The 10,066-nt window shown below is 38.1% G+C and overlaps 1 protein-coding gene across 1 annotated transcript; it reads left to right on the plus strand.

Annotated features, from left to right (window-relative positions):
* Positions 1 to 312: 312 nt before the first annotated feature.
* LOC126077282 (olfactory receptor 2G6-like) lies at positions 313 to 3,039 on the plus strand (the record flags this gene model as incomplete). The annotated part of the gene is made up of 2 exons (XM_049886463.1): positions 313 to 1,236; positions 3,010 to 3,039. Coding segments are annotated over exons 1-2 (954 nt in total), but the record flags the coding sequence as incomplete, so codon positions are not given.
* Between the last annotated feature and the right edge of the window lie 7,027 nt (positions 3,040 to 10,066).

A 10,066-nucleotide genomic window follows, 5' to 3' on the forward strand; every position in this document is an offset into this window, starting at 1 on the left:
ACTCGAGTTATCTTTAAATTTCATGCAATCATAAAAGGGTAGTGTCCCTAGGTGTTTGAATGCTCCCTGCTAATTATTAGATGAGTTACCCTGGGAAAGTTCCTGAGTCTTCTTAACCCTCAGTTCTCTCATGCATCTCAAGTGTTGTTCTCATATGGTTGTTGTGGTACAATGGAAGGCATTCATAAAAACGACTATTTATCACCCTCTTCCCTGCAAAGAAGTGACTGAAAACACCTCAAATCCCTAATCACATGACTAAACACAGATGGTAAAATATAGAAGCCTCTTGTTTCCAACAGGTAGAGCACAATGGAAAGAGCTAATGGCAGCACCTTCTCCAGATTCATTCTCTTGGGCTTCTCTGGCAGACCCCATCTGGAGACAGTTCTCTTTGTGGTTATCCTAATCACCTACTTGTTGAGCTTTCTAGGCAATAGCACCATCATACTTTTGTCAACTTTGGAACGCCGTCTCCATACCCCTATGTATTTCTTCCTCTCCAACTTGTCTTTTATGGATCTTTGCTTGACTACTTGTACTGCCCCTCAGACACTGGTCAACTTCAAGGGGAAGGACAAGACCATCACCTATGGTGGCTGTGTGACACAGCTCTTTATTGCCTTGGGACTGGGGGGAGTGGAATGTATCCTCCTGTCTGTCATGGCTTATGACCGTTATGCAGCTGTCTGCCGCCCACTCCACTACATGGTGATCATGCATCCCCAGCTTTGCTTGCAGTTGGTTGCAACTGCTTGGCTTACAGGCTTTGGCACTTCTGTGGTCCAGACGGCATTGACCATGACTCTCCCTCTCTGTGGTAGAAACCAAGTGGATCATTTCTTCTGTGAAGTCCCAGTGATGCTGAAACTGGCTTGCACCAACACCTCCATCAATGAGGCTGAAGTCCTTGCTGTCAGTGTCTTCTTCCTGGTGGTGCCTCTCTCACTCATCTTAGTGTCCTATGGTCACATTACCCGTGCAGTCCTGATGATAAAGTCAGCACAGGGGAGACGGAAAGCTTTTGGAACCTGCAGTTCTCATGTCCTGGTGGTGATCATTTTCTTTGGCACGCTCATCTCCATGTACCTCGAGCCTCCCTCCAGTTACTCACAGGATATGAACAAAAGCATGGCACTCTTCTATACTCTGGTGACTCCCCTGCTGAATCCGCTAATTTACACTCTGAGAAACAAGGAAGTCAAAGGGGCACTGAAGAGATTAATGGGGAGAACCATAGCCTCAAGAAAGAGTTAATACAGGGCTTGCAGGCTCAATCACTTGTGCTCTGGAAAACTTCTTAGCAGCTAAAGCTATTTTTAACGTAACTCAACAAATCCTCATGCAGCACGTATTATGTACCAGGCCCTTTCTAAGTATTTGGGATATGTCAGTGACCAAAAAAGAGAAACAGCTGTCCTCATAGAGCTAAACTTCCTAGGGGGTAGAGAAAAGTTAAATAAGATAAGATAAAAATAAATGGTGGTCTATGATGTATTGGAATACTATACAAGAACGAGAATAAACAAACTGTAAGTACATAGAATGACATGAGTGATTCTCACAAACACAGTGTTGAGTGAAAGAACTCAGATACAAAACAGTTCATGTTGTATGAATCCGTTTATACAAAAACTCAAAGCCAGGCAAACTAAATCTGTGGCTTTAAAAGTCAGATAGTGGTTGCCCTGTGGAGTGGTGATTGAAAGGGGAAATGGGGAGGGGGCTTCAGGAGTTCTGCTCATGTTTTCCTTCATGTTCTGGATGCTGGTTACATAAGGTGTAGAATTTGTGAACGATCATAGAAATGTGGGCTTTGATATCTGTATTTCCTGTACATATGTTGTACTTCTTTAACTTTTACATTTAAAATTTTAAATGTATGCCAGGACTAACAGATAGTATGATACTAAACAATCGTATTAAGTATTATTGTTTTCCTTTTACACAAAGTTTGGGTTTAACTTACATAAATTAAACTCATCATATGTAAAGCAGAATATTTCTCCTGATTCATCTTTGCTTCCAGCAGAAGGAATATTGACAGAGATTCAAAACATTAGAAGTATGATGGGCTCATATCTCTACCTTCATTTGAAATCATCTGCAATCAAAACCGTTCAGTCTCTAATTGGCTCTCACATTAACTATTTCAACTAAGTTTCATTTCTTCTCCATTTCATCCAAATATAATGCTGCCAGTTTTATTTTCTTAAAACATGGTTAATTATATCAATCTTCTACTCAAAATCTTCCAAATATCTCTTCATATTTACCCAAACAATTGGTAAAACCTGGCACTCATGCCTATACAAAAAACGGATTCACCTATTTTCTACTGTATTTGTAGTTATGATTTCTCCTTCATTTCTCATGCTGTTTATTTGATCTCTTCTGTTTCTCTCTCCCCTTCTCTTTCTCTCTTTTCACTTGGTTAGTCTTGCCAGAGACTTGACTCTTTTATAAGCATTTTCAAATAAGATTTGTGGTTTTCTTCATATTCTCTATCACAGCTATTAAAATAGCAATACCGAAGGATTTTATGGGCAAAAAGTTGAATGAAGCAGGAAGGATCAAAAGAATACCGAAGGAATACTGTACAGAGTGATTGTACCAAAAGAAACTGGCTAACATTCAACCATTTCAGGAGGGCTGGCTAACATTCAACCATTTCAGGAGGTAGCATATGACCAAGAACAGCTGGTAGTGATAGAAGAATTTCAAAACATGCTGAAGGCACTGGTGAAAACCAAGGCTCCAGGAATCAATGGAATACCAGTTGAGACACTTCAACAAAAAGATGCAAAAATGGCAGAGCTGACTCATTTTTGTCAAAAAATTTGGAAGACAGGTACTTGGCTAACCAACTGGAGGAGATTCATATTCGGGCCCATTCCAGAGAAAGGCTGTCGAATGGACTATGGAAATTACTGAACAATATCATTAATATTACATGCTTGCAAAATTTTGCAGAAGATAATTCAAAAACAGCTGCAGCTCAGCATCAACAGGGAACTGCCAGAAATTCAAGCTGGATTCAGAAGATGTCATGGAACTAGGGATATCATTACTGAAGTCAAATGGATCACTGGCTGAAAGCAGAGACTGCCAGAAAGACCTGTGTTTTATTGTCTACGCAAAGGCATTTGACTGTGTGCATAATAACAAATTATGGATAACATCACAAAGAATGGGAATTCCAGAACACTTAATCGTGCTCATGCAGAGCCTGTATGATTAAAAGGCATTAGTTCAAACAGAAAAAGGGGACACTGCGTGGTTTAAAGTCAAGAAAGGCACTCATCAGGGTTGTGTCATCTCACCATATGTACTCAGTCTGTATACTGAGCAAATAATCTGAGAAGCTGGACTCTATGAAGAACACAGCATCAGAATTGGAGGAATACTCATTTACAGCTTGCAATATGCAGATCACACAATCTTGCTTACCCAGAATGAACCACTAATGATAAAGGTAAAGACTATAACACTCTCAGCATGGTTTACAGCTGAACGTGAAAAAATTGAAAACCCTCACAAGTGGGCACATGAACATCATGATAAACTGTGAAGAAATTGAAGATGTCAAGGATTTCTTTCTTCTTGGATCAACAATCAATGCCTGTGGAAGCAGCAGTCAAGAAATCAAACAACATATTGCGTTGGGCAAATCTGCAGCAAAAGACCTCTTCAATACCTTGAAAATCAAAGATGTCACTTTGATGACTAAGGTGATCCTGACCCAAGCCATGGTATTTTCAATCACCCCATATGTATGTGAAAGCTTGACAATGAAAAAGGAAGAACAAAGAAGAATCGATGCGTCTGAATGGTGGTGGTGAAGGATATCGAACATACCATTGACTGCCAGAAGAATGAACAAAGAAGTCTTGGAGACAGTACAACCAGAATGCTGTTTAGAAGCAAGGAAGGTGCTTACTTTGGAAGTGTCATCCGGGGGGATCAGTCTCTGGAAGGGCATCACATTTGGTAAATTTGAGGGTCTGCAAAAAAAGAGAAAGACTCTCAATGAGATGGATTGATATAGTGGCTGCAGCAACAGCTCAAACATAACAATAACTGTGAGGATGGCACAGGAACGGTGGATGTTTCCTTCTGTTACAAAGAGGGTTGCTATAAGTTGCTGGTGGCATACTGGTTAAGTGGTACGGGCTGCTAACCAAGTAGTCGGCAGTTCAAATCTGCAAGATGCCCCTTGGAAACTCTATGGTGCAGCTCTAATCTGTCCTATAGAGTCACTGTGAGTTGCAATTGATTCTACAGCAGTGGGCTTTTGGGTTTTTTTAATAAGTGGGAACCGACTAGACGGCACCTAACAGCAAAAACAACAACATGGTTATCTTTGTTTCCTTTTTACATGATTTTCTGCTCTTATCTTTCTTATTTCCTTCTTTCTACTTTTGGGGGTTTATATCCTACTTTTCTGACTTGTTCAATTCGATATTTATAGTTTTAACATTTTTTTCTCTTCTGATGTAACCATTTCGGGCTATAAATGTCTCCCTTAAACACAGTTTTAACAGCATCCCAGAACCATTTGTATGTAGTGCTTTTGTTGTATATGATCCCTCCTTTATCTTAGAAGTTATTTTAAAAGAGGGTTTTAAGTTTTCAAAATTTTAAAATATGTGTCTTTGTTGTTAATTTGTAATTTAATATCAATGTGGTCAGAGAAAGTGATGTATATTACACTGATTTTTTTAGTGTTTGTGGGAAGTTCATTTAAGACCTAATCAATTTTGTTCAGAAAAATGTGTATTCTCCATTTTTAGGATTCAGAATCATGTATATGCCTACCAGCACAAGTGTATTGATTGTGTTGTTCAAAATCTTTTCTGATTTTTTTGTCTACTTGATCTATCATGGAGACAGGAGGGTTAAATCTGTGATCACGCTTGTGATTTTGGCAAGTCTTCAGATAATATCATTTTTTAAATATATATTTGAATCTATGTAACTAAGTACATATCAGTTAATTTCATATTTTCTGGTTGAAGTATTTCTTTTGTTGTCCTGCAACATCATTACTGACTCTAGCATTTCTTTTTACTTTATTATCTACTTTTTATAATAATACAAATGCACAAAATTTATTCTGATGGCTAATTTCATGGTATATTTCTTTTCTATCTATTGAGTTTTCTGTGTCTTCTTGAATGTCTCTGGGAACTATCTTGAGGGAGGAAGTCAGCTCTGGTTATAGTTCAGCATGATGTTCAGGACCAGACTGTTTTTTGTTCCCTTAGTCATTTGTTTCTCATTCATATTTTCTGAACGTTGAGGGTTTTTTTGTTGTTGTTGTTGTTACTTATTTTACTATTGATATATAGTAATCATATTTATTTTATATACTGTATTTAAATATTCCAAAATCTTTTTCAATCTTTTCTGCTCTCTTTTGTTTCCATCTTGTTCTTACTCATGGTACCTTGTGTCTTCATGTGATTTTGGTCGGTGAACTGTTCATTCTCCTGAACTGTACCTGGAGGAGTGTTTGAAGCTTGGCTGAAGGTTATGTTTCTTCAGACACCATTTACATTTTTTGTCTAAGTCATTTGGATGCACTATCAAATTCTTTCAAGGCAACATTGAATGAAAAAGGACAATGGAGTTTCCTTTTCAAAAGATTGAAAGAAAAAACTTGGAACTTAGAAATTTTATCTTCCCAAATGGTCATTTAAACACAAAGGCATGATAAAAATTCATTGGTATGTAAAGCCTCAGAGATTAGCTACAAAAATACCTACATAGAAAAAATTTTGGATATATACTTAAATAAGAGAAGAACAATATATAGCAGATAGTGGAAGAAATATGTAAAGTAAAAAGTGACCAAATACTTTGATAGAGTTTGTTGTAATTAAAAAATAGTTAAGACGAAATACATACCAAAAAAATTTCCAAAATAATGCAGAACAACAACAAAAAACCCGATATAATATACTTCAGGAGTTTTGAGTGGGGAGTCTAAAGTATGTGAAAGTAAGTTAAATTCTTCACTTGCTAGGGGCAGAGGAGGTATTGACATCAATTTGTAAAACTCCGGAAAGGATTAAACATAAACTAAGAAAAAGTGGGACTGAAATAATAAGATAGTTGATTCAGATGTCTCAATAATTATAATATCTTTAAATAAACTAAACCTTTCCTCTGCCCACATTGAAAAATTAAGATTAACCAGTTCAGTTGGGGGGGAGGGGGCTTAACTGTGAGCCTTTTAAAAAAAACACACCAAAACATAAGGACAAAAAAAAAAAATGAGAAAAGTTTTCCATTTACTGTTGCTATATTAATATTTAATAAAAGAGACTTTAAGACAAAAAGCATTATTAAGTGTGGAGAGGTACACCAACTGATTATAAAAGCTCAAATTTGAATTCACCAAGAACTTAAAATTCACCATGAATTTTATTAGGTACACCTAATAAAACTGTCTCAAGATAAATGATGAAAAAATTGATAGAAATAAAAGAATAAAGAGTTAAACCCACCATCAAAGTATAAGATTTAACACACTACTTTAGACTATTTATTGGTAAAAAGACAAAAAAATAAATAAACAAGGAAGGATATAACAGATCCTAAAAACAAAATTAACAAGATTGATTTAAGGGAAACTATAGAATTCTGTCTTCAAAAACAGAAAAGATTTGTTAGCCCAAAAGTGGAACCATATCCAAAGCCAACTCTTCAGACAGGGATTGGACTGGAGTGTAAGAAAATAATGCTGGTAAAGACTGAGCTCTTGCCTCAAGTAGACATGTGATACTATGGGCAGCTCCTGTCTGGAGGTGAGATGAGAAGGCAGAGGGGTAAACGAACCAGTTCAGTGAACACAGAAAATACAGGGTATAGAGGAGAAGTAAGCTTTCTCATTAGGGGGAGAGCAGCTAGGAGTACATAGCGAGGTGTATATAAGTTTTTATCTGAGAAACTGACTTGATTTGTAAACGTTCACTTAAAGCACAAGTAAAAAAACACAAAAAAGATACAGATTTCTCAGGTACAGATGGGACATTACACCAAGAAAGCCTCAAATATGTTTTTTTTTAATTAACTTTTATTGAGCTTCAAGTGAACCTTTACAAATCAAGTCAGACTGTCACCTATAAGTTTATATACATCTTACTCCGTACTCCCACTTGCTCTCCCCCTAATGAGTCAGCTCTTCCAGTCTCTCCTTTCGTGACAATTTTGCCAGCTTCCAACTCACTGTATCCTCCCATCCCCCCTCCAGACAGGAGCTGCCAACACAGTCTCAAGTGTCCACCTGATATAATTAGCTCACTCTTCATCAGCATCTCTCTCCCACCCACTGTCCAGTCCCTTTCATGTCTGATGAGTTGTCTTAGGGAATGGTTCCTGTACTGTGCCAACAGAAGGTTTGGGGAACATGACCGCCGGGATTCCTCTAGTCTCAGTCAGACCATTAAGTCTGGTCTTTTTATGAGAATTTGGGGTCTGCATCCCTCTGATCTCCTGCTCCCTCAGGGGTTCTCTGTTGTGCTCCCTGTCAGGGCAGTCATCACTTGTGGCAGGGCACCAACTAGTTCTTCTGGTCTCAGGATGATGTAGGTCTCTGGTTCATGTGGCCCTTTCTTTCTCTTGGGCTCTTAGTTATTGTGTGACCTTGGTGTTCTTCATTCTCCTTTGCTCCAGGTGGGTTGAAACCAATTGATGCATCTTAGATGGCCACTTGTTAGCATTTAAGACCCCAGATGCCACATTTCACAGTGGGATGCAGAATGTTTTCATAATAGAATTATTTTGCCAATTGACTTAGAAGTCCCCTTAAACCATGGTCCCCAAACCCCCGCCATTGCTCCGCTGACCTTTGAAGCATTCAGTTTACCCCAGAAACGTCTTTGCTTTTGGTCCAGTCCAGTTGAGCTGACCTTCCATGTATTGAGTATTGTCCATCCCTTCACCTAAAGCAGTTCTTATCTACTAATTAATCAGTAAAAAACCCTTCTCCCACCCTCCCTCCCTCCCCCCACCCCGTAACCACAAAAGTTGTGTTCTTCTCAGTTTATATTATTTCTCAAGATCTTATAATAGTGGTCTTATACAATATTTGTCCTTTTGCCTCTGACTAATTTCACTCAGCATAATGCCTTCCAGGTTCCTCCATGTTGTGAACTGTTTCACAGATTCGTCACTGTTCTTTATCGATGCGTAGTATTCCATTGTGTGAATATACCACAATTTATTTACCCATTCATCCGTTGATGGACACCGTGGTTGCTTCCAGCTTTTTGCTATTGTAAACAGAGCTGCAATAAACATGGGTGTGCATATATCTGTTTGTGTGAAGGCTCTTATTTCTCTAGGGTATATTCCGAGGAATGGGATTTCTGGGTTGTATGGTAGTTCTATATCTAACTGTTTAAGATAACGCCAGATAGATTTCCAAAGTGGTTGTACCATTTTACATTCCCACCAGCAGTGTATAAGAGTTCCAATCTCTCCACAGCCTCTCCAACATTTATTATTTTGTGTTTTTTGGATTAATGCCAGCCTTGTTGGAGTGAGATGGAATCTCATCGTAGTTTTAATTTGCATTTCTCTAATGGCTGATGATCGAGAGCATTTTCTCATGTATCTGTTAGCTGCCTGAATATCTTCTTTAGTGAAGTGTGTGTTCATATCCTTTGCCCACTTCTTGATTGGGTTGTTTGTCTTTTTGTGGTTGAGTTTTGACAGAATCATATAGATTTTAGAGGTCAGGCACTGGTCGGAGATGTCATAGCTGAAAATTCTTTCCCAGTCTGTAGGTGGTCTTTTTACTCTTTTGGTGAAGTCTTTAGATGAGCATAGGTGTTTGATTTTTAGGAGCTCCCAGTTATCTGGTTTCTCTTTGTCATTTTTGGTAATGTTTTGGATTCTGTTTATGCCTTGTATTAGGGCTCCTAGGGTTGTCCCTATTTTTTCTTCCATGATCTTTATCATTTTAGTCTTTATATTTCGGTCTTTGATCCACTTGGAGTTAGTTTTTGTGCATGGTGTGAGGTATGGGTCCTGTTTCATTTTTTTGCAAATGGATATCCAGTTATGCCAGCACCATTTGTTAAAAAGACTATCTTTTCCCCAATTAACTGACACTGGGCCTTTGTCAAATATCAGCTGCTCATATGTGGATGGATTTATATCTGGCTTCTCAATTCTGTTCCACTGGTCTATGGGTCTGTTGTTATACCAGTACCAGGCTGTTTTGACTACTGTGGTTGTATAATAGGTTCTGAAATCAGGTAGAGTGAGGCCTCCCACTTTCTTCTTCTTTTTCAGTAATGCTTTGCTTATCCGAGGCTTCTTTCCCTTCCATATGAAGTTGGTGATTTCTTTCTCCATCACCTTAAAAAATGACATTGGAATTTGGATCGGAAGTGCATTGTATGTATAGATGGCTTTTGGTAGAATAGACATTTTTACTATGTTAAGCCTTCCTATCCATGAGCAAGGTATGTTTTTCCACTTAAGTATGTCCTTTTTAATTTCTTGTAGCAGAACTTCGTAGTTTTCTTTGTATAGGTCTTTTACATCCTTGGTAAGATTTATTCCTAAGTATTTTATCTTCTTGGGGGCTACTGTGAATGGTATTGATTTGGTGATTTCCTCTTCGATGTTCTTTTTGTGGATGTAGAGGAATCCAAGTGATTTTTGTATGTTTATCTTATAACCTGAGACTCTGCCAAACTCTTCTATTAGTTTCAGTTGTTTTCTGGAGGATTCCTTAGGGTTTTCTGTGTATAAGATCATGTCATCTGCAAATAGAGATAATTTTACTTCCTCCTTGCCAATCCGGATGTCCTTTATTTCTTTGTCTAGCCTAATTGCTCTGGCTAGGACCTCTAGCACAATGTTGAATAAGAGCGGTGATGAAGGGCATCCTTGTGTGTTTCCCGTTCTCAAGGGAAATGCTTTCAGGTTCTCTCCATTTAGAGTGATGTTGGCTGTTGGCTTTGCATAGATGCCCTTTATTATGTTGAGGAATTTTCCTTCAATTCCTATTTTGGTGAGAGTTTTTATCATAAATGGCTGTTGGACT

This window comes from Elephas maximus, chromosome 1, assembly GCF_024166365.1.
Source record: "Elephas maximus indicus isolate mEleMax1 chromosome 1, mEleMax1 primary haplotype, whole genome shotgun sequence".
Lineage (NCBI taxonomy): Eukaryota > Metazoa > Chordata > Mammalia > Proboscidea > Elephantidae > Elephas > Elephas maximus.